Source organism: Rhamphochromis longiceps, linkage group LG13, assembly GCF_057381845.1.
Source record: "Rhamphochromis longiceps isolate RC_006_pf linkage group LG13, R_longiceps_female_GT1.1, whole genome shotgun sequence".
Classification (NCBI taxonomy): domain Eukaryota; kingdom Metazoa; phylum Chordata; class Actinopteri; order Cichliformes; family Cichlidae; genus Rhamphochromis; species Rhamphochromis longiceps.
This window is the reverse complement of record NC_140569.1, coordinates 17,220,857-17,246,642: the sequence shown is the minus strand read 5'-3', so window position 1 is coordinate 17,246,642 and position 25,786 is coordinate 17,220,857. Positions and strand designations below refer to the sequence as shown.

The following is a 25,786-nucleotide window of genomic DNA, read 5'->3' as shown; positions in this document are numbered from 1 at the left end:
TGTCCATAAAAAAAAAAGAAGTTTTTAATACAATATTTATTTGTGAAGACTTTTGTGCAGCAGTCGTAAAACAGGACAGACTGTATTCAGGGGTCACTGGTATCTGTTCAGAGCTACTATTTCATTGGGTTTTCCTTCTAATTCCACATCTCTGACTTCTCTGCTCTTTATTTTTAGGTGTAAACCCACAGCAGAGGTAGCAGGCACCCAAAAGCCAGGCTGCAGATGAAGGCAGGGAGGGAAATGCAACAGCAACATTATTTAACTTACAAAAGAGTGTAGACCTCTTGAAAGATTTTTTTTTTTTAAATTCTTCAAAGACAGTTGTTTTGCTTGTAATCCAGTGCATATTCCTTATGTGTTTTCTTTTGAAAACCAAATCAAGTGGATTACAAGCACTGCTGTATGCAAAGCTTTTAACCTGACGAGCCTTATAACTTTTTTCTAAACTTTTGCTGGCAATGGGGCAAATTCTTTAATTTGTGGACTTTGATGTCAGATGATTAAAATGATCTTGCGTCCTTTCTTAATAGCAGCAATGCATGATTTTATGCTAAACTGTTGGGGGACAGGTTGGGGGGCCTCATGATGTTGGGACAGATGGCATTTAGCTCTAGCTGCGCCGAGCTCAGTGGGACCCGAAGCTTAAGAGGTTAGGCCTGTCAAAACCACTCTGTTCATTCACTGCCTAACAAAGTGTGGACTGTCAGCCTGTTCCGTTTAATAAACTTAAGATTTTTCTTTTGTCAATGCCCGAGCAACACTTTGCAACTCGATGACCTGAATATCCCAACACAGAAAAAAATGGTACCTCTGGCAAAAAACTTACAAAAATGTGTCCAGTCTGGTCAGTAAATGTGCATTAGCTTGATAGCTATTTGATAATTAAACATAAGGTTTGGTAGAAAGTCTTGTCAGCCTTGTGGCTGCATGAATGAGATGTGGTCATGTTACATGTAAAATGGCGAGAACCAAGTGTCAAGTAACTGTCAAAAAGTATCGTATGCATCTTTTCATGCAACACTTCTTCAGAGCTCACCATCACTATTATTGTTTGTGTGTGCAGTGTTGGTATAGAGGGAAAACACTGAAAGAGAGACATGTGAGGCATTAACCCCTCAGCCATGAGAATGTCCCCATACTGTGCATTTTTGTTTCATCATGTAGACCAAGTCCACATAAAACTATCATACTTCACCACAAGAGGGAGACATACTGTAAGATGCAGAGGAAGTCTCCACTACACTGTACATCTTCCCCGGAAAACTGCACTGCACTCAGAACAGATTTTGTCAGGATAACCTGAACCCGAATGTGATTGTGCAGATTTGTTGAGTAAATGTGGTTAATTTTGTCATCGTCTTCTCCCCTCTCCCCATCTCTTAATTTGTTTCAGTGTTTGTTGGGGTCAGAGGCTGAAAGCTGCAGAGTGGTGACCAGAGCGAGAGGCCTGTGTGACATCTGACCTCTAACTGGGTGTGTGGCTGACCCCGGAGAATACGGCTCAACAATGGGAGGCACGTGCCCTGGACTAGTCACTATGGTAACGCAAGACCTTTGAGGAAACGGTAGGGGGGTCAAACCTCATCCTTTATCCTGATCAGTGTTAACCATCTGCTGCCAATTGACTCTTATAGCTATAACACATACCCGCCACAGAAGAGTGTGCATGCGTGTTCAAGAGAGAAAAATCTGAGGCTGACTGAGTAATCTCTGCAGGCAACTGTGATGGTGCTTTATTTTCTCACAATCACCTGGAGAGATTCTGCAGTTTGTCTAATATCCCTTTAAAAAGCAGCCCTAAAACAGTCATTGTTCCATCTTTCTCCTTATATGAATAACAATGCAAACTAAGAAAAATTCTATATTGTTTGAACATTTCACAAATCACCACATTGTTTACACAAAGGTTGGCCCCAAAAATGTCCACCTACCTGAACCTGTGATCAAAGCAGGTTTTGCTTTCTAGCTTTGGGTGACGATCACTGCACAACACAACAGATGTGGGCATGCGATAGTTTAGCTTAATCTTTGTATGCCTGACTGTTACAAGTCAAAACACTTAGTGACTGGTTAAAAGAAGAAAAAAAGGGGGCAAAAACTGAATTGCAGTGCTGAATAAGGGCCAACAGGTGCAGTCCACCTGGAGGAAAGCAAGTTTCACACTTTTCCTCTTTGATGCTGCGAAAGCTGAATGCTCAGTACAGAAAACCACCACCCTTAGCCTCAACACTAATGCACACAATAACACCCTTTGGATTTAGGGTAATGTAATATTTGGCACATGCATTCTTTTCTTCATTACTCCTACCTTCCCTCCTGTCCCCTCTCTGTACCCCTCCTCCACCTCTGATTTTCTTGTCTCATCCCCTTCTCCTTGTGTTCTGCTGTGTTTTGGTGAAATCTCAGCTGGCAACTGTGAGTCGTTCACTAGCTGCTCTCACAATGGCCTCTGGGATTATGCTAAACACAGCGCCTCGGCTGCTCTGCACATCGACCGGCGTCAACGACGCCCTTTGGAGCACACAGGAAAGAGATGGAGGACTCTCAATGAAGATGTCACTGCAATTACACAAGCGCATTTCACAGACACCCTCTCTGTCTGCTCTTCCTTCTCTCACATCCCCCTTCCCCACTTTTTAAAAATTTCTTTTCGACAGTCTTTTGAAGTGCAGCCTCATCTCTTGCAGCTCTTTCATAATGCATGCCCATTTGGAATTTGCATGAATTCACTTTCCAGATGCTTCTGCTGCCATCTTGACTTACGATGATGTGTACTGTACAGTATTGGCTATTGTATTATCATAGGATGAAAAGAATAATAATTGGCTTGTTGTTATGAGTTTGGGTTATTTTGCATTGCTCCTCTCACCACTAGGACGTATTGGCGTGCGATCAAAATGTGTTGTAAATTATTCAGCTTCAGCTACCCCTACACTGATGTCGGAGTGAAGGAAGAGCTTTCTGATGTGGATGATACTGCATCAGGAACTGATTGGCTAATGCTCAATTGCCAACAGTACCTGATGCATTGCCTTCAGCATTGAAAGAAACGTCACAAAGTGCTGGCTTCTCTATTTTCCCCTGGAATAATATTCTTCTGGTTTATGAACTCAAAATATGGTTTTAAATTTGATTTTTTTTTTCTTACTTTTTTTTGCACTTCTTAAATGTGGAAAATAAACAGATTCTTAGTAGTTTTCACACAGTTCCCAAGAATGAATGTGTGTATGTTTGTGTGTGGGTTCATGTATATTAGTCACCACTGAGGGCTGGGGATTAGGTAATAATGATCACAGAGATGTTGTGAAACTCAGAGCAGTACTTATGTTAAGCTGAGGGCCAATCTATCACTCTGGCATTTAAATGTATGTTTATGTTCATATAATGTTCCCCTCTTGTTCGCTGGAGTCCAAACGGGATACCTGCATCAATGTAGGTCATACTTGTTTTTAGCATGTTCTCTTTTAATGCATTTGTGCACTGTACTACTTAGAATAATACTTTTGTTGTGTGTGTGTGTGTGTGTGTGGGGGGGGGGGGGGGGGGGTTGTGGGGGTGTAGGGGCGGGCTTATTGACTTCAGTAACATTCACAGGGAGACTTGGTCACACCTAGAGATCTAACCAGCTCAGCCTCGCCTCTGTGATTTACAAGCATGACTGTCTAATTTTGTTCCAGTGGGGAACAGGACCAAAGGGAATGTTCTCTCATCCTCTCTTTCATCAGTCTTGGATAAAATCTTCTATTAATCTCTATAAACGGTTTCAAAATGCTTCTTACTAATGAAATGTCTTATCTCACTGTTTTTGTGCATGTGTTGAATAGCCTACCAAGTACAATAAAATTCTAGTGAAGAGTAAAACATTTTGTACAGTTGTTTCTTTTTTGTGATTGTCCTTGTTTGTAAAGGTGTGTGCATGCATATCCTAATGTTTACCCAAATGCATTATTATCTGTGAACAAATCAGTAGTTTTGTTAAAAGACCTACTGGAAATAATACAGCTCTTATATGAACATCTTAATGTGATTACACGACTCCTATAATTAGTTTCTTGAGGTTGAGGAGAATCTACTTTTTTTTTTCCAAAGAAAGGAAGGATGAGGATGTTGTGCCATGCAGAATATATCTTCTATTCTTTTATGAACACCCTCTAAGGAAAGGGTCTGGGGGTCAGCATTAAAGGGGCTGGTGCCAAGTCCATTTTAGCCCTGCTTATATCAGCAAGCTCCTGGCACACATGCATGCATACATGCACACAAACACAATCGCTTGCTGTCTCTCCCCCCATGGGAAATCCCAGCAGCCATGCCAATCCAGCAGATGTTCCTAAAGTGCAGGCATCTTGTAAACACCATGAAATGTATTAGAGGCTAATGTAGTGCTTGCTGACAGAGTTCTTCAACACAAGATTTGATTTACCACCTGCTGCTCACACATTCTGTACATAACACTGGCACTGAGGTCTCACAGGATGAGAGGGGTTTGCATGTGACAGCCAACAAAGTAACTGAGGCTCAATTGTAGAGTAAAATATAGAAATAATTCAGGCCTCTACAAATGTAATGACTTATAGCTCCACATTGGCTCAGAAAAACAAACAAACTAAGAAATGAAGGTGATACCGCTATGTCCTTATGTGTATAATATGTTATTACATGAACACAAACTTTTGCATATAACCTAAAATGTGAAAGGCATTTCTTAATGAATTTACAATCAAAAGAGTTTTAATAGATTACTGGCTGATGATAATAATACCGTATTATCTGTTTTTCTGAGAATATCCACTTCCCTCACTGTACATCAGTCTATAGAGGGAGCCACTGAAACTTGCTGATGGTTTACTGCACCCCGGTGAGAGAAAAGCCCGGAGTCAACCTGCCCGGTACACCGCCCCCCAGTGTGTCATACTGTACTAACCGCATGTTCATCATTTAAGCGCTGCTTGCACTCCGCCAAGCATCTGACATCCACTGCACCGTTTGCACGATAAAGGCCACCCTGCTTCGCGCACAGTCGGACTTGCAACAACAAAGACGCCGGGGACGTTTAGTTCGGCTTGCCGGGAGAGTTTGGATATCCGCAGGTAACTGCAGGTATGTAGCTAAGACATCACGGGATGACGAAGCACTTGCACACATCGTTCTTACCAACAATGAAATCAATTCATCGAATGTGAAAAATGTTAAGCTGTTGAAACAAGTGAGTAAAACTCCGGTGGCACTTGTTTCTCTTGCAGTTCGCTTGTTTCAGGGAGTTGTCCAGTAACAAGTGTCAGGATCTTGAACTGTGATGAACAAAGCAAAATCAAGAATAGACACGCACGTTACCGTGTGATTAGGCAGCTTGTGTGAGGAAAGACGTGTATTTGGCAGGTACAAAATATTAATCAACCCGAGGTCTGCGTGCCTTCATTTTCATAACCCCGATTGGCACAGAGGGGGCATGTTTACGCACGATCTTTACGCGTGTTACGCACTAATCCTTTAGGAAAGAAACGACAGAAAAAACACTCGGTTGAAGTCGGAGATTTACCTGGAGCGGTGCCAACATAAACAACACGTCAGCAGGGGGAAATGTTGGGACTCGTTGAGTAATGCCATCAGTAATGTTATAATTGATACTAAAAATCGTAGGCATGTCAGGCAAAAATGGTCCTGCACACTCAATCCACTTGACGTCTCCGCATCCCGTTACAGTACTTCTCCGACGTTTGGTCGACATGCTGGGGATCTGTGTGTGTCTTTGTGCGGTTTTTGCACATGTTCTCTCTCAGGAGGCTGAAGAGCCGGTCTCTATTACAGTGAGTAAGCGTACCTTTTTTCTACCTGTCAGTCTGTGTTTAATACAGCCTGACATATGCATGCTGCTCAGTTTTTTTCATTTACTGATGTACAGCTCGAGAGTTCCTGAAAGGATACTAAACAATGCGTTGTTGTATGTCCTTCACAGTGCACAGAGGGTTATGAGTACGACAGAGTCAGAGAGCAATGTAAAGGTGAGAAATTACACATTTATGTAGCTTTTTATACTCCTGTTTTTTAAAAAAAAAAAAAAAACGTTTTTCCATGTAAGCTTAATGCAAGTTGTACTTTATCCAAATACAATAATAGCATAAATAGCATATCTGCAATCTTTCTTTCTTTCTTTCTTTCTTTCTTTCTTTCTTTCTTTCTTTCTTTCTTTCTTTCTTTCTTTCTTTCTTTCTTTCAGACATTGATGAATGTGCCTTGTATGACGACGCATGCAAAGGAGGGATGCAGTGTATCAACCACTTTGGTGGATACCTCTGCCTTCCAAAGAGCGCCGTCATCTATATTAGTAAGGACGGTGAGCAGGTGCCGTTGCCAGACAATCCTGTCCCTGCTGTCCCACCAGACCAGCCTCAGCCCCCGAGGGGTCCTTCTCAAAGCATTCGGTGCCCACCAGGACATGCTGCAGATGAGCAGAACTTCTGCAAAGGTAATATCAGCAGCCCAGAAACTTTTCCCCCTCTCTCCCTGTACAGATATATGATTGTGGGAGGTACCATGAAAAATTGGCTTCCTTTTTTGTTTTAAAGTGCTTTACAGCAACACATGGTGTAAACACACGGTTATCTCAGGAAGTGGTGCTGACATACTCCTCAAGAGAGAAATTGGCTTCTGTCAGCAGCACTAGAGGTGTAACCATGAAATAAAGTCCAGAGGTTTAAAAAGGATGGTTGCCACATTATTTTCAAGAGTTTTTAAATCTTCCAGAATATTATAGGTCTTTGTCCTTTGTGAGACAGATTACATCCTAAAAATATAGATACACTTTCAGCCACCCCCCTTTTTCTAGCTGCTGTGTTCTGCAGTGTAGTGGCAGAATTGTTTTTCAAAGTGTTTTTATCTCCTTAAAAAGAGCAGTATGCTCTTTTTACACTTGGCAGGGCTACGCAGGTATTTGATAATTACTTGCTAACGACTTTAGAGCCCCAGTAAGCTGAGAGCTCAAAAGGTGAACTGTTCATCCATCTGTCTGACAGTCATCAACAGCTTAACTATGCATAGCTGCCAGATGTGTTGCAAGCTTCTCATTTTTTTGTTGTTTTTTTTCCACTCTGATGTCATGTTTTCAAAACCCTTTGGTTGCTCGCAGCGTGATGTTTTTGGCCAGAGTTCAGCTTCTTCCTTAAATTCTTCTTGTTTTGGGTGTTGAAGTCCTGCGCTTCGGGGGGGAAATCAAGCCGCTTTTGTAAAATTCTGGTGAGCTATGTGCTCACATGTACCCCTTACAGCTACAGTAGATATCCCCTGCGCCTTTAGGTTGTGATTTTGGTAGCTGCGCAAAGACTGCGTGGGTGTGATCTTGTGTTTGAGAAAAACTCTTTGATCTTCTCAAATAGGGAGTGGTGGGAGATTCATTCTTTGTCTCACTAACACACACACACACACACACACACACACACACACACACACACACACACACACACACACACACACACACACACACACACACACACACACACTAGTGCCCTTAATTGTTACTTTGTGCCACACAGAAGAGAGAGAATATTTGAAATCATTTGTAACCCTATACAGTACATCTAGTTACCATCTGTCTTAATGTGTGAGAGTTAAGTGGAAAAGACGCCCCTTTATAAATCTAATGCAAAAACAAAGTGCAGTAAAGTACAGTACATGTGTTCAGTGATTAAAAACTCCTCTCACCATGTGGTGTGTGGCTGTGTGGTGAGGTTTGCGGTCGTAGCGCTCCAGTGAAAGTAACAAATTTGATTTTACACCTGGGACAAAGATATGTGTGAGGTGCTTTATGTGTTTCTCTGAATTGGAACCCAATTAGGGTTTATTAGAGTGTAAAACATGGCAGCATATCAGTTAAAGTAACCACATAAGCGAGCTGGCATGGGTATAATACCTATTCACTGGTGAGCTGTTTCAGTGCATGGGCTAAACAATGATAGGCTGTTGCTGTCAGTGTTATTGCTTTGAAATGACTGCAGTTTTAACTGGAAGGCGTCTCATGCTGTTATGTGGGCGTATATTTTCACTGCTCGAATGATATAATCCATGTTTACATCAGTCTCCAGTTTCTCTGTCATTACAGTTAACAGAGCTACAATGAGCCAATTGTTCTTGGACACAGAATTATCTTTTCGTTTTTGCACCGCAGCAGCCTTTCCGAACAGCTACGTACATATCTTGCTACCAAAGGAATTCCCATTAGCTTTCAATGGGGGAAAACCTCAGTGTATCAAATAGCGCTTACATCAGGCTCCTTCCCTGCAAACTCACCACTCTGTGGAGGAAACCTGGAGTGCAGAGTCAGGTAGGGCAAAGGGGACGATGAAAGGCGGACACTGACTAAATAACCACAGAAGTGCCAGAGCACTGACCAAGCCAGGTTGCACCAGCGTCATGGGTTGTGCAGCTGCTTGCTGTTTCAGTGACTTACTGCTGAGTGTGTGGCGAATAGCAGAGAGGTCAGCTACCAGCGCTGCAAAAAAATGAAGCCAATTTTCCACAGCGCAAATGAAACTGAAAAAAAAGGAAAAGCTTCTCTTAAGTGCGTTATTCTTTATGCTGATTAAAAGCAAAACAGACCACAGAATATATAACACTCTTCAACCTCGTGTTTTTGTTTGATTTGCAGCTTGAGCAGTCATCCCTGTGCGGAAAACTGTTTGCAAAAGGGGGCTATAAAGCCCTTTGGTCCTGAGTGAGAACAGAGGCTTAAGCGTGTGTTGTTGTTGTTGTAGTGACACAGTGTAGGGGAACTTGGCACCTTTCTCCAGCCAAGCAGAGAAGCTGTGAACCTTGACTATATGTATGACAGCTTAATGATTCCTCACGTTTCCACGACCTCCACCCACCCTCCAAAAACATACAACATACATTCACTTGTGTACCCCGCCAGGTGATGCCTCCAAGTGAGATCACTTCCTCGGACAAATGACAGCTGAATCGGTCATAAATCAGGAGAATAGTGTGAAGCTCTTGTTTCTAGATTCGTTAAAGCATACTGTATGACAATACACCCTCACAGTTTAGAAATCCCAGCTTAACTGCATCTTCAGTATAATCTTTGACAGATAATTATACCTTATGTCTTTGCGGGTTGTGTTATTCTCCTCGCAGGTCTTAAGTTTACATACTTTGGCTGGTGCCTATTTATTTTTCATCTCTAAATTAGATACTCATGAGCTGCAGTATGAAGCAACATGCCACTCCTGTTTACCTGTCTGGTTTCTTGAGGTCATGTAGGCCACATTACCACCTGCATGCCTGACTAATTTCAGCTTTGCCTGTACGCTCTTCACCTGCAGTGGCCGGAAATTTTTCCTAAATATGTTCTATTAAGGCCGTTAAGCCCCGCATGACGGAGAACTTGTGTATTTTTCCGAACAAGGCCAAGCGCATGCAATAACATTTTTCCACACAGATGCAATGCACTTGGGAGGAATATCTCTGGAATGTTAGCCGTGGTTGTTTTTTCCGTTTGCTCCCATCTTTTGTGATGGTAGGAATTACTCACCACCTTGACAGATAAGCATCGGATCGATCTGCGAGGAGCAGGAATGCAGGGAGCGGAGCGAAGAAAGAGAGCCCAGCGGTTGCAAAGCACAGCGTAACGCTGCCAACAGGCTTCACTATTTGACCTTTACAGTTAATTCCTACAGTTCCACTTATTGTTGGCTCATCCTCGCATGTGCAGTTGATGATACAAGCCCCAACCATGAGCCTTTGCCATGCCATGGACAATGTAAAAAGATGTGAAGTTAAACAGATTGCTGTAATGCTTTTCTTCTTTTTTTCCTTCTCAGGAAATTCCTTTAGATGTTATCTTGTTAGTGTTTGTTTCCTCTCCAAAAATAAGCAACAGAAATTTGGAAAACGTTTTGTTTTTGTTTTTGTATTTTTTTCACAGAGAATGAAGCCTTCAACTCTAAAATTAAACGGATACAGTATACGCCAGATGTTAGATTAAAACATTATGCAGCAATTTTGTTGCTTAGCAGGAGGACGCTGGATCAAACACAAAAGATTTGTTTAATGAAAACATACCCGCTTTTGTTTACTCAGGCAGTAAGACACCTGAAGCACACCGTTGTCCCCGTTGAACCTATCTATTACCAGCAAAGCTCATACCTTCCACCTGTTCCCAAACTCGTGATTTGCGCTCGTCTGCACGATGCTGCTATTCTAGCGCCCTGTGATTTTACTGCCCGGCTCTTTTGCACCTGTTACACTGCAGCTGCACCTTCGGGCTCTTGAACTGCACATGCTTTCTGGGTCAAAAATAGTTTGTTGTTGCGATAGATTAGATGGGTGAATTACCATGAAATTTGGTACAGACATTTTGCTCCAACTTCCTGTCAGGATGAGCTGTAATAACTTTGGCATTTCTGTTACAGTTGCAAGTGTTTCCTGGATGTACAGCCTTACAGAATTACAGAGTCAGGCTCTAAATGGATTATTTAGTGTTGAGCCATTGAATACTTTATTCACTTCATATTAGCTTTATGATTATTTGTATATTACTCTGCAAAGGTCTTGAGCCAACCCTCATTTCTTAGTATTTTCCTAGAAAAAAAGGAAATAGGTGTATATTCTTTATCTGCTTGCATAGTGCTGTATAGAGGGAAAATATGACTTCTTCTGGAAGTTGAGTGACAACTGAAGTCAATTTGTTCCCTAGAGATGAGATCAGTCCTCCAGCTCATGTTACTGCTCTACATTGGGCAATATCCTGGATATAAGCTCAGCGAATCAGCACCTGGCTATTAAGTAAGAAGTAATGTCAGAATTGAAATGGCAAAGGCAGTTTTGAAACCATGAAATACTGTGTCCACCAGAGAGATCTTCCATGGCCACAATATGTGTAAGCCAGGTAATTTATGTGATCTGCACAAAACTTTCACAAGTTATGTTTCAGAGTCAGCAGAAGTGATTCAGAGATGCTCGATTTCTGACAGTTAAAGCTCACTTTCCATTAGAAAACGGTGCCAGGAGGCCTGCTGATGTTGCAACTTCTCAGCCTCGGATAAATGACACAAAGCTCCTTTAACACTGTTTCTATTTCTCGATCATAGAAACGATTTAAACAGCTACAGCCTTAGTTTTGTCCCCCCCCCCCCCCCCCCTTTCTCCATGAAAAATAAACACATGGAATCTAAAAATACACTTTGCAGAATGATTTCCAGCCTTTTTATCTTTTAATGGGTATACCATGGTGACAGTATTTCATCAGCTTCCTTACGCTGCCAGAGAGTGTCTTTCAGCCTCTGTGAATATAATCAAACCATCATGCAGGCAGCCCTGTTTTTGGCCTCAGCCGTGTTGCTGTACAGTATGTTGTTATTGCTTATGGTTTGCTACTGGCTCCTTGCTGCCATCACATCAACAATGGCAGAGAGGAGAAAAGGGGGAAGCAGCTTTGCCGTGCCTCCTCGGTGCAGGCGCTTAATGTTGTTGTTATTATTCTCCCTGAGGTCGGTGCCTGTCCAGTGGCCAGATGCTTCCTCCTCTGATGTGCTTACATGTGTTGATCTTTCCGTTTACCTCATGATGGAAAGGGACACAGGGCTGCTATAAATCACTTCTTCGCTCTCAGCTGGTTGACACACACATGCAATCGCGAGCCATGTTTAACGCACTTTTTCTGCTTTTCTTCGAATGATCCCGCTGTTATTTTGAACATGTTTTTTTTTTCGTTTTTGCAGCTTTACTCCTTCGGTGTCGGAAATTACCTTTAAGGGCTGTAAATGACTGCAGCCCAGCTCCTGGCATGTCAGGCGAGCAGAGCGACTGATCTTCTTCGCGCTGAAAAGCAGCAGAATTGCTCAGCACTTCTTTTTTTTGGTTGTTTTTCTAGACATTTTCAGAGTAACAGGAAGGATTATTATCAGTAGGGAATACGGCTGGCACACTGGACGGATTTTCAAGAACGTCAAGAGCGTGCCCGACCTTTACAAACGTGTGGAACAAACTCACAAATCAGTTAGTGAGTGTCAGCATGATTAAAACTCCCGTTTCTCCTGAACAATGAGAGCGATGAGAGGGGAATCTTGGGAGTGGTGCTATCAGCAAGAGCATAGAAATATTTCATGCCCTAATACGGATGAAAATACACGGAATATATGATTTTAGTGTCTTGAATTCTTTGATTTCTTATCTGCTTTGTGTTTGGACTTGCTTTGAAAGGGGAACACCACCACTCCCATTCGTCCTGGGGTTGCATTCAAGCCAGCGATAGCTGCATTTCACACTGCATTGCAGAGAGAACTATACACAAATGAAACAATGTGCCGTGCAGCGAGGGATGATATTACAATAGATGGTGTATGACATGCTGATAAATCTGACATTGTAAAATTTTATGGGCTATTAACATCACACATCTTGCCCCCTGCTTGCCCAAAGATTGAATTATCCAATAATCAGAGGGAAACAGAGATGCTGTCCAACAGCAGGATGGCTCCAACTGTTTTGTTTTTTGGATCAGCTCCTGCTTTCCATTGCAGTGGTTCAGTGAAAACAAGATTAAACGCTCTCAAATGATAATTACAACAAGCCCTATCATGTCAGTATAAATCTGGAGCACGCCACACATTGTTCTGAATTCAAGCCAAATAAATTTTAGGCCCCCATTTTGGATATATATTAATTTCCCCCCCACTAAAACTCATATATACACCTTTTTAGAGTGCATCACTCCATTCCATAAAACATGAGCAGCTCTAAAAAAGGCCATTCAATGAGCACCTCAAACAGGACCTCCGATGCACGCACACCCACTCATCCATAAACACACACATACACACACTCACATTCTTTGAGCTGCCGCCATTCCCGTTACTCCCCCAGCTCCCACAAGGCATTTAGAATTAATCTCCTTGAAAAGCAAGGAGGTTTTAACTCTGACATCACATATGCACACACGGCCATAAATCTAACTTCAAATCTTAAAAAAAGCCAGTTTTTGTTTAAAAAAAAAAAAGCCTCCACCCTTTTTCTTCATTCTTTCCTTCCACATCTTCCACTCTCTTGCTGGACAGCCTTATCTTTCCCTGTGATGTTACAGCAGGCTCGCTCTTGGAAGAAACTTGCAAGCTATGTTGAATAAACGTTGACAAAAATCTGACCTCGGGGAACAGTCACTTCTCCCCACACGCAACACATCATCACATTTGATGGCTTGTTGCAGTTTTCCTGTCGAGTGTGCAGCATGGCAAACTGTGGAGACTTTATGGGACCTAGGAGCCAGCCAATGTGGGATAAACTCCCCCTCCACCCCCACCCCCCCCTCCAAACACACCCACACGCACATGCTTACACAAAGTTTTGGGGAACTTTGTATTGGCAGCTCCTTAAAGGTTTAGTGACAAAGTAGCAGTTACCGCAAGATATTCCTGTGAATGAACCTTTGGATTGTGTTCAGCACATATGCTTTTATTTAGACCTCTCCAAGCTTTCTTCCAGGAGAGGGAAGATGACTCTGACTTTTCCGCACACAGAATTTTCATAGGAGCTACACTGTTCACATTCAAACTACTTAGTCATATCCATTTACTAGAAGAGTTCATGGTCTCTACACCTTGCTGAGGAAAATGCTGGGACACAGATCAAACATATGTTCTGTACACCCCTGACACCTTGTTCATTGATTTAGGTAGCCAGAGCCACTCTGACCAACAGTGGCATAGATGTTGCTGGACTCATGCCAGCTAAGTCGCACTAAAATGAGTCCAAATGCACTGATGTAATTCCGGTTGGCAGCAGAACATGAGCAAATGCTGCTATCAGGAGTGGCCATCTCGCCTTGAAGCTGCTGGCACATGTGGAGCAGCTCAGGCTCAGATTTGTCCTGAATTAAGTCAGAAGAAAGTCAACATTAAGTTCAGTCAGAGGTGCTCATTCTGCCCATGAGCACTGGCTTATCCTCTGAAGTTAGTTTGTGAACTGCTGTTATGATTCTAGTTTAACATTTTGGCGCTAATGTCACATTATTTGAACATGAAAGTAGTTCTAATACTGGCTAGCTGCAGTGGTTAGCTTTGTATGGTCCTAAGTCACTTTGATGTTAAATACAATGCCGATATTAACAGGCTTTCTATAAAATATATTTCCCATTAAATACTGAACAGCGACTGCTTTGTTAGTCACAGTGGCTGTTCCCTTAATTTCTTATAATGTTAAACTCTAATACACTCTCAAACAAGGATCTTTAAGGAACTATTAATAAGAATCTAAGCACTCCAAAATACATATGCAATACATTTAATGTGCCGTGGCAATAAGAAAAAATGGGGGCGTTTTAGTCTGTGGTTTTCTGTCCGTGGCATTTCTGATACATACAGTATATGTATACAACAATCATCAATACAACAACATTAACAAAAGAGATAATGTGCTTCATCCACATTCAAAGATGACCAAAGTATACATTTGAAAACCCATAAACAGGTTAAACATTGCATGGAACTATGTGTGTACAGAAATTATATGCACATCCTAGGGCCCCCAGTAAGGAACTACAGACATGTTTGTGCACACCATATAATAGTTATAAAATACAGAACAACATTTCCTTATTTAATCATTGTGGATTCACTGTTTGCAAATGATATACTGTAATATCCAGTAGGCATCCCCTTGGAGAAGTTTCAGTTCAAGTTTGCAGGTTCCTCTACTCAAAGTAGAGTATTTTAATACGGCAGTCTGTAGGTAGGTGATTAACTCACTTTTTGAGCCAGCTTCAAGTGGTCAATTGAGGAACTGCATGTTTCAGGCCTGAATATTAAACCTTTGGGTCTGGGGATGCAGTGTGGACCAATCAGAAGGAGGTTAAACTGTGAACTGATTTGCTATTATTATTTATTAATGTTCAAATGATTGTAAAAATAATGGCATTGCCAGTTTGTGTTTAGTTCTAAGCAAACACAGCTATGCTTTTGCAACTTGAGTGAATCTGTGTGGTGACGTGGCAAGTTGCCGTATTTACACGCAGAGCATTTCACTGATATCACGGATTTGTTGATGTCTGGCGGTAGGGTAGCGTGAACACACAAGACTGCTTTTTCAGACTTGTATTGTCTGAATCTATTATATAGCCAGAAGGCAAGGCATTTCCAGTCTAAATGAATCACCAAATACCTCCAGTAAGTAGGTGTGGTTATGAGTCACAGGGACTTGATCCTGGCTTCTGACTGCTGTCTTCTGTCTAAGTAATTGTTGACATTTGTTCAGACGTTTTCTTCGTGCCGTACATATGCAAGATTACATTTCCATTATTTCTCTGACACCCACTTCAACCTAATTTTTCTTGCACAGTGTTGCTACTTTGCATATTTACCTGTCAAGGCTCGTAGTTTGCCATCAACCCGCTACTTAGCACAGGTTTCAACAGTATAGCAAGGTGATTGTTTTTCACTCCATCCATCCATTTTCTTGGAGCCTATCCCAACTGCCACTGAGCAAAAGGCAGTGTACACCTTAGGCAGGTCACCAGATAACCATTCAGCTTCATGGTTTTAGACTTCAGGAGGAAGCCGGAGTACCCAGAGAGAACTCATGCAAACCCCAGCTGGCTGCCAGGTTTAGGCTATATATTGTTCCCAGTATTTATACCCATCACCTTTGGATCTTTGTGGTAATACCATTGGTACTGGTATTACCACAAAGATCAAATGTTTACATACATTGCATGTGTGAAATCTTCTGTTCATAATCGGTTGAGTTAGATTTCTTTTACAGGTTAAACCTGGATGCTGCACTAGCAGTGACAGAGGCATTGGAATATAATGACAATAGTGTCATTGAGCCTTTGAGTTGGGATACTGGGACAGTATCCCAAAGTGTGATACTGAGCAATCCCGGCACTTGGTTTCTTGCTGACATTTGGTGCTGTTTTCGAATGTCTTTTCCTAGATGTCTTTCAAGCCACATCAGAACACAGATTTTCCAGAGCAGCACTGCTTTCATCTTTGTCCTCTACTAAGTGGGTCAATGAGCAACAATCCTTATGTGTGCATTCCACACTTTATGCAGTTTGCACCTGTTGTCTCTAAGGTGGACCTTTAGATAAGCCCTGCTTTTGTCCCTAGTGTACTTCATCCTATCACTGCGCCCCCATAGAGCTGAGAACCTTTCAGCCCTCTTCCCTTTCTTTCCTTTAGGGAGTGAAGACAACTTACCTTCTGTCTGGCTTTTCTTTCACGGGCTCTTGCGCAGCAAATCAAGCCAATTTCTCACCGGCATCAGTCCCATTCATTGAGGAAGCTGTGGGGCTGGAATATAAGGCATTTGAGGCACTCAGGGAAGGGCATGATCCTCTTCAGGTCTATCGCATGAAACATTTCCAGGGAAATATGAGTTGAATTATTTGTTCAACAGAACTTTTAACTGTCCTGCACTGATTTGAATGTGTCGACTGATCATTTATTCTGTTTTTCAGTTGTATTTGATTTTTATCTAAAGACTGCAGGGAGGTTATTAATGTCATGTTTTCTAGAGGACACAGTGCAACTATAGGTTTTTCGTATAGCTTTACACCTTCCAGGCTCTTGTGACTACTGTTAAGTTACACACGTGCCAAACAGCAATGCAGTAATAGTACCCTCTTCTTTTCCCTTGTGTGTGGTATTGAGGATAACTGTCTGTCATGCTGTTAAACCAATTCCCAGTGGCTGTCTGCATATGATGGGTTGCATCAGACCACCCAAGAGGCCTGCTGGTGGGCCTCAGAGATGAGAGTATACACCATTGGCATATTAATAGTTTGTGTGCGTGTGTGTGTATGTTGGGAGGTAACCATGAGAAAAGCCTTTTTTAAGCAGATCTGGCTCTGAACTATCCAAAGTTGGAAATGTGTTCGTAGAATCAGCATTAAACGTAGAATCGTCTCACTGGCGTCTCATATTTTGGAGGTTTAATCAGTTCTTTAAAGTGTTATACATGATGTTCAGAACCAGTGGATGTCACACTAGAGCATCAGCCTTAAAACAAAAGAACCAAAACTGAAACTGACTTGGAGCTCTTTTTGTAGCTCTTTATGCCTCAAAATCTAGACAGTGATACCTCTGCTCCTTATCTATGCCAGAAAGGCGCTTTTAGCTTTTGTTTCTTCCGTAGAGTAAACTCTGGAAAGTCGCCTCTGGAAGCTGAACACCGCAGCCTGCACTTTGCCATCTTCCTTTTACCACACAGTGTGGGAGGTCACGTTCTCATCCTCCTTATAAACACCAGGAAGGCCTACAGTTTCAAGGGAGGCACTCACATGTATTAACATGCACGTGCGGCCAGAGCTGCTACCAAGACATTAAACAGAGAAGCTCAGATTACAGCTCATGCAGATTGTACGTATGACAACATTTAAGACATCTTGGAGGTAAATGTGGGTTTGTCATTTTTGGGTTTGCGCTCCTGGAATTCATTCTCACCCCCTTTAAAGCTCGCCGTACTTTTATCATCTCACTACATGTGAATTATGGGTTGAGAAACAGAAAGTGAATGTGTTTGGGTCTGTTTTAAGTTGATGGATGTCTGTTGAGAGAGCAAAGCGTTATGGTAGACAGCACATGACTTATCAGTAGAGGTGTTTCTCCCTCTTTCATACTCACACTCACACACACACACACACACACACACACACACACACACACACACACACACACACACACACACACACACACACACACACACACACACACACACACACACGCATGCATACTTCCCTCTTCAAATAACTGTCTTGTTAGTTAAAGATATGATCTGTGTTTTTCCCCTCACCCAGAGCTGCTCGATAAAAGCCGTCTTTATGTAATCGCCTGCTCTCTGTGTGAACATGTGTGTTTATGCCCATGTGTGTAATGTGATGGTGTCAGTGGTCACACATTTTGCTGCCTGTGGAAAACAGTTTACACATCACAGAGCTCATGCGGTCCAGGCACGTCCCTTTGCTTTGTCTTCCATATGTTCTTGTATAATTGACTGCATGCAGCTTTGTCTCAGTTTGTGTGTGCATGTGTGTGTGTTTTTTGCAGACATAGATGAATGTGTGACAGGCAGTCACAGTTGTGGTCCCGAACAGGTGTGCTACAACACCAGAGGCTCCTATATGTGCCAGTGTGCTCAAGGTTACCAAAGGAATGGAGACCTCTGTGTCGGTAAGTCTTTATTATATAAAATGCTTTTTTATGTGATTTTTATTAACCGATTTAAACTTGTTCTGCATGACTCTTGTGTACCCCCAGACAGAGATGAGTGTGCCACGACCCACTACTGCATGCACAGGTGTGTGAACACCCCGGGCTCATACTACTGTGAGTGCAAGACAGGTTACAAGCTGGTCAGCAACAACCACAGCTGTGTTGGTAAGCCACTGAAAATCCATGCTGTGTGTGTGTGCATCGTTTTCTCATTTGCAGAGGCATCAATATCAAGACTTTGTACTTTTGTAATGTATATAATAAAAGCTATCAAGCTGACCTTTAATAGCACTTAAAACTATAGCTACTCCTCCAGACAATCAATAATCAGTAGAGGTGGCTCGGGCATCTGACCATCTCCTGGCTGTCTCCTGGGTGATGGTTTTTGGGGATGTCGTCCTAGAAAGACGACTGAAAAGACATCTTTACATCTCACAGCTGGCTTGGGAACACCTTGGTGTGTGTGTGTGTGTGTCCCAGAAGAGCTACAGGAGGTGGCTAGGGAGAGGGAAATCTAGCCATCTCTGCTTAGATTGCATTGCTGCCCCCTTGACCTTGAACTGGATGAGTGGTTCTTCTAGACTGATCAATTTAATAGATGTTTAATATAAATATACGGCTAATAATGACCTAAATAAAGTTAGGTAACTAAGTAGATGTGAGTAGAAGAATGAGTTAGCTACCAAAGTCCAGTGTTCACACTGACTGGGTTTGTCTCACTCCTCAGTTTTTTGACATGCAGACCCTTGGAGGAAGTCACCTCAACCAAATAAAAGGTGCAAGCAACCTGAATCCACACTGTAAATCTCCTGAAGTCAAAGGAAGCTGTTGAGTGTGTCACAGAGATGTTTATCTCTGAAGCATATTTAGAAAACCTGTGACTGGCTGCCAGCTCCTATCTATACAGAAATATGTGTATGTGATTTAACAAACACACATACGCAAGCTGAAACATGTGTAAGTATGTTTCTGTTGCAGACTGTATCAGTCTTTCTGCCTCTTTTGAACTGAACTGATTTAGCGATTACAAGTTTATGACAGTTCAGATCTGCTATCTTCTGGGAAATTTCCAACTCTGCAAAGAAAAAAATGGTCAGATTATTTGACAGGTTATGAAAATTACTTGATTTGGTAAAAAGTGTCATGAAGTGTAGGATTGTGGACCCAAATGCAGTCAACACAGAAGGATAGTTAACAGACCAAGACAAGGTCGGGTGGGAAGAAAGCACTATTTACAAACAAAGGAAAACCAGGAGCCTGGACGCTGGAGGGTAACAACTAGAAGGTGAAGATAAGATTGTGTCCATACACTGTACTCTTTGTAAAACCCCTTCTTTTGTTTTAGATGTGAATGAATGTGATGCAGAAAGCCCCTGTCATCACCACTGCTACAACCTGATTGGCTCCTTCCTTTGCCAGTGTGACCAAGGCTACGAGCTGGCTCAAGACACGGTCTCCTGCCAAGGTGCACACACATGCACACTACGTGCATAAATGTAACCATCCACATGCAAACACGTTCCCGGTTGTTAACGCACACTGACTTCAGAGCCTGACTTGTTCTACTCATTGTCTACTTTTGTGTGTGCATGTTTTCTGCGCAGATATCGATGAGTGCGGTTTGTCCAGCTACATGTGTCAGTACCAGTGTGTTAACAATCCAGGAAGTTACTCTTGTGAGTGTCCACAAGGATATCAGCTCCAGGCAAACCGGTTGTGTCAAGGTATGGCAGTCCACCCCTTTCCTTCCTCCCATAAATCAGTTTTTTATTTACTTTTTGTGTTCATTCGTTTATTATCTATCTCATACCCCGGTCTCTGTTTTCCAACACAACAAACTTCCTCTACATAAACTCTTTGAGGATAACTGGTGGTTATTCTTCCTGTCATCATCTGTTTAACCTCTAAAGCAGACCTTAAAGCCACCAGTACTGTCATGGAAAGAATGCCGAGGTTAGGCAAGGCAAACGCACAAACTTCGTGTTGCCTTGCTAAGCCACCTCTGTGAATTTATATGCATGATGTTGGTTTCTTGAAGTGGATTTATTTGAAGGTCCGGCATGTTCTCAAAGGGAGAGCTGTTATTTTTTCCTTTCCCCCTCAGTCAGGTGCAAGCTTTATAGATGGAGCCATGAATCTAGCCTGTTGTGTCAGAGGGACGTTTTGGTGATGAATCCAGGTTGCTGTGCCAGAAATAGCCCTGCGGTTTGGGGCACACTTGATGGCTCTATTTTCATGGTACTGAACGGAAAGAGCTTTAGTTAGAGCTCTGTGGGGTTGCACAAGGGGCTTCCCTCCCTTATGGATCTGCGGGTTCCTTCTTCTGTGTCTCCACTGCCAAAACAAATGCTGCTGCAGCAAAAAACAAAAAACCAAACCTCTTGTACATAACCTGAACTTTGACTGTGCTTACACAGTTCTCTTTGAAAATGCTTTGAATTGTTATCCAACTATTTGACTTTTCACTTACTTTTCTCTCTGTCTCTCTTCCAATCATCACCAGACATAAATGAGTGCGAGACGGGAACCCATAACTGCCAAGATGATGAAATGTGCTGGAACTATTATGGAGGCTTCCGCTGCTACCCCAGAAACCCCTGCGAGCCACCTTACACCCAAACATCTGAAAAGTCAGTAAACATCACAGACTCTTTTGATTCTCTCTCATTTGCACAAGAAGTTTCAAAAAGTCTGTCTTAATTTTTGTGTCTGCTTGCAGTCGCTGCATCTGCCGGGCTCAGACTGATTGCCAGGGTCTCCCACCATCAATTGTCTACAAATACATGAGCATCCAGGCAGAGCGGACTGTGCCAGCGGAAATATTCCAAATTCAAGCCACAAGCATATATGCCAACACACACAACACTTTCAGGATTAAATCTGGGAATGATGGAGGGGAGTTTTTCCTTCGGGTATGTTGATGGGGAAAAAAACAAAACAAAAACTGGGTAAAATAATTGTTACGATGCCTGTTGGCAAAGGGGACAAACTGGAGAACCCACAGCCTCCCTGATGCTTAGCAGTATCCACATTGATTCTCACCATCAGTTATCATAGTAACTAAAGCTGGTAGAAATTAACTACATTTTTCAATTGCAGTAGAAATCAGGACCCGTTATACAAGGCAATATGACTGTCTTCTTTTTTCTACTTTTAGTGAGTCTGTGAAAACTGTAGCTTCCATTTCCTGTTCTCAGCTGATAGGAGAGGGACTCAGTGTGATCTTAAAAAAGTTAAAAAGCCAACTTTCTTCGAGGTTCGACATGTTGTGCACTCAGAGATACTCTTCTGCTATAAGTGGTTATTTGAGTCACTGTTGCCTTCCTCTCAGCCAGAAATGGTCCGGCTAGGCTATGTGCCTACATGCATTGTGTTTCTGCCATGTGATTGGCTGATTAGATTAAACAACCAGTTAAACAGGTGTACATAATAAAGTGACTGGTGAGTCTATATTACTAATGTAAAACTGTGTCAAAAAAGATACAATTTGCACTCACATGCTAACACACGGATTGATTGTACTTTCTGCAGCGTTCCACCAATGTGAGTGCCATGCTGGTGCTTACCAAGCCATTGACGGGCCCCAGAGAGTACGTCGTGGACCTGGAGATGATCACTCACCATTTGACCATGAACTACCGCTCCAGCTCACTGCTGCGGCTCACCATCATCGTAGGGCCCTACGCTTTCTGAGCGGCTCAGTTCCCAACAGCGCACACAAGTCTGTAAACATGGCAATGTAACACAGCAGATGCCTGTATCAGCATAACATACTTTACATTTTCATATACATTCAGTATATAATATAGGCTGTCTCAGTCTCAAACAGCAGCACAGCAGTTCCAGTTGCTCAAGTCAGACCACCTTCTGCTATAACATGACCACTGGGCATCTTTTTCTATCAAGGTGTTGATTAAGAAAGCACCAATCTTAAAACGTAGTACTTTTTCTTTAGTATTTTGAAAGATTAATCATTTTGACATAGTTTTGGAGTGCTTGAAGAATAAATGCAGTGTCTTCCCCATATCGTGATTGTCTCACCTTCCTGAAAAATCAGGAACAGAGCACTGGCACTAAGGAAACGAGGCCTATAGGACACACAACCTAAACCTGATGGGTTTTTGATGGAGCTGCACCTTCATATATCCCTTTGTTCAAACTAGAATTGCATACAATAACTAGTGTGTGCCTCATTTGTAAGTAAGAAAGAAAAATCTATAGAAATGTACATGTACACGTATCCAGTATGAGCAGCTTTTGACCTTGTAAATCACATCCTCTGTTCTGTTAATTGTTAGGGGTTAGTACTGCTGCGCCCCGCTATTTGTGCAAGTTTCTGTATAGTTTGCCTCATGAGTAATAATTTCCAGAGGAGTCCAGGAACAGTTCAAAAGTGTAAAGGGAGGGAATTAGCCTGTAAGTTGAGAGAATACTTAACTTTATGTTACAGCAGGCCTACTCGTACAATTTACTCCCAGGAGTTAAGTCATGTACATACCTAGGTAACAAATCAGTGTGCTGACGTGTGAGAGGGTGTGAGTGTGTGTGTGTATGTTTGTGTGTGCGATTGCCTTTGTTTATGCATGCAAGCAAATGTAAGTGTGAAACGCAGAGGGGATAGAAAGGGAAAGAGTGAGAAAGAGCTTGTTCTCTGCCCCCGGGTTTGGTGGATGTGGTCGAGCTGTTTATGCGTTTCTGTGATACCATCCTAACAGCTTTCGGTCACAGAGGCAATAACAGAGGTTTTTGAACTCGAGAACACGTACAGGAAATGACAGTTTTCATAATACAACTTGGCGAATTGACCACTCGTTGGTGCCACAGTGATCCTCCAGAGGAACAGCTGGACTTTCTAATGTCAGTCCCAGTCAAAGAAGCCAGGCTGGCACCAGGCTGGCTTGCGTGATAAAGATAATTACAGTGTTTTGCCCTGTAGCTGGTTCATGTGCGACACAGGGGGATTATTAAAGTGTTAATACAATGCCACCAGACTTTTGGCAGAATGAGAAATCTTTCACTACCTGCTTTGCCTTTTATGATTCCACGTGTCCACTCTGGCTTATTGCTGAAACACTATAAACTGTAGATATACAGCACTGAAAACCGCATGGACAATCACCATGTTGTCACCACTCTGTAGGTATAGAAAGTTATCCAGCTTTTCCTAAAATCCTTTAATGTGGTTTCAGCAGTGATCATACCGTAGTGCCTTAGAGGTATAAACATGAAAATGTAACGGTAATCTTATCATTTATGCTGTCAAAAGAAAAAACAAGAAAAATGTTAACTTTCTTCCATGAGATGCCTTAATGTTTTTTTTCTTTTCTATTTAAATATATATTTTGTCATATGTACCTTATATTGATTGTACTCTGGAGTTTAAAAGTTATATTGTTGAATAAAATATGATGTATAAATTGGGCCAGGTTGTTCTCTCTTTTTTTGCCCAACAGCACAGAGGAACAGCTTTAAGATGTGTGAAAACTAATCGCAAGAGTCACGCACCAAAGTAAACATTTTCTGACTTCACATATATTGTAATGGAAAAAGCAGCGGCTGGATGAAATGCTCTGCTGCTCCCCTCGTGATTTAGGGAAAACGTGAGGATGATTTCATCTGAATTTAACAATGATAAATGCAGTGAACATGATGCCATAGCCATCATATCTATTTTATTTAAGGAGATCCAGAGGGGATACGGTAATATGCTGTGTTGAGTAAACGTGTGCTCAGGGACGACTACGAAGCCTGCACACACAAACACACACACATCATATTTAGATGTAAAATTGGTTGGGAGGGGTTTTATGGTAAGTTGTTACTCAATCACGCTGCTGTCTAGAGCTTTAGTCAGAGCAGCAATGGGACATGTAAGATGATACATGATGTGTCATTGTTCCCCAAACCCCATCTTTAGCTCCCCACTCATTGGAGTTGTGTTTTTGCTGTACATGCATGATTCAACCCCCATGAGAAAACATTGCTCACCCACTTTTTCTGTGACTAAACCGGAGCCGAACCTCATCAGAAGAGCAACATATTCAGGTTCTTGTTCTTGATTAATATTCCACTCAGGGTAACAGGCTAATTAACTTAATCTCCTTGCATATAGCTAGACATTTCATTAATCATTGTTAGATTTATTGAACTGATCAAAGCCAAAGCCACTGGCTGAAGATCACACAAAAGGAAAAAGTCATGAAAGTTCACCAAGTTTGTTATCCTCTGTCATCTCCTCCATACAATATTCCAGTGATGCAATAGCTGCCCCCTCTTTCTTGCTGTTTTTTTCATAACTTGTTTGCCACACTTTGGTCTCCTTAATACCAATAAGTCAGGGTTTGAATAGTTTTATTTGAGAACTGTTGCTAACCTTATGCATCACTCCATGGCCTTGATTTACTATCCCTTAATGTCTTACGTCCAGCATGATAATGTAAAGCAGAAGCACTCAGTGAGTTCAGTTGTCTTCCCAGCCTCTAAATCCACCAGAAAGCCTCTGAGCACAAATGGACAGCTGACAAAAATGTAGAAATTTTATTTTAGAATATATAATAAATTTATACGGTTGGTTCCATATCATGTGATTTTGTGACATCTGTAACACAATGAACTGAAGGTGTTTTAACAGCAAGAGAGTTTACATTGGCTTCCAAACATGTAGCAACAATAATGTGTTAGCAGCAGTAAGTCCGCTATGTTCATAATACATGTTTTTTTTGTTTGTTTGTTTTTTCATCGATGGCACAACAAGCAGAAACTTCCAGCCTTTAAAAGCCACTCATGAACAAAAATAAAAACCCAATGTTATCAGAATCAGAAAGGGTTTTATTGCCAAATGTTGAGCGGGTTTACAACATTAGGAAATTGCTGCAGTGCTTCAGTGCAAACATACTGTTATAAATACTGTTATAAATTAAGCTTAAATAGACATGAAAATAAAAATTAGAATAAGAATTAAAAGTGCTAAGTAGATAGATAGATATATACATGATATATACATGAGTGCAGGTGGTGATCAGTGCCAAACATGGAATGATGCAGTGAACACAGCGTAGGGTCATGTGTTAGTGGTGGGAACAGTCATACGGTTATTGTTCATGTGTTCAACAGCAGAGGGGAAGGAACTGTTCTTATGGCGAGAGGTTCTGGTGCGAATGGACCGGAGCCTCCTGCCTGAGGGGAGAAGGTCAAACAGACTGTGTCCAGGGTGAGAAGGGTCAGCTGTGATCCGAGCTGCACGCCCCAGTGTCCTGGAGGTGTACAGGTCCTGCAGAGATGGGAGTCTGCAGCCAATCACCTTCTCAGCAGAGCGCACAACACGCTGCAGTCTCTGTTTGTCCCTGATAGTGGCTCCAGCGTACCACACGGTGATGGAGGAGGTGAGGATGGACTCGATGATTGCAGTGTAGAATTGCATCATCGTCCGTGTTGGCAGGTTGAATTTCTTCAGCTGCCTCAGGAAGTACATCCTCTGCTGGGCTTTCTTAATGACGGAGGTGATGGTGGGCTCCCACTTCAGGTCCTGGGTGATGGTGGTACCCAGGAAGCGGAATGAGTCCACAGAGGTGATGGGGGTGTCAGTCAGG

The 25,786-nt window shown here is 42.2% G+C and overlaps 1 protein-coding gene across 1 annotated transcript; it reads left to right on the top strand.

Moving 5' to 3' along the window:
* Positions 1–4,062: 4,062 nt before the first annotated feature.
* efemp1 (EGF-like fibulin extracellular matrix protein 1) lies at positions 4,063–23,595 on the top strand. Its single transcript, XM_085428054.1, has 11 exons — positions 4,063–5,100; positions 5,704–5,807; positions 5,957–6,002; positions 6,218–6,466; positions 18,033–18,155; positions 18,243–18,362; positions 19,543–19,662; positions 19,802–19,921; positions 20,701–20,827; positions 20,917–21,109; positions 21,729–23,595. The coding sequence occupies exons 2-11, from the start codon at positions 5,727–5,729 to the stop codon at positions 21,888–21,890; spliced, it is 1,341 nt and encodes a 446-aa protein (XP_085284180.1). The 5' UTR covers positions 4,063–5,100; positions 5,704–5,726; the 3' UTR covers positions 21,891–23,595.
* The last annotated feature ends 2,191 nt before the right edge of the window (positions 23,596–25,786 follow it).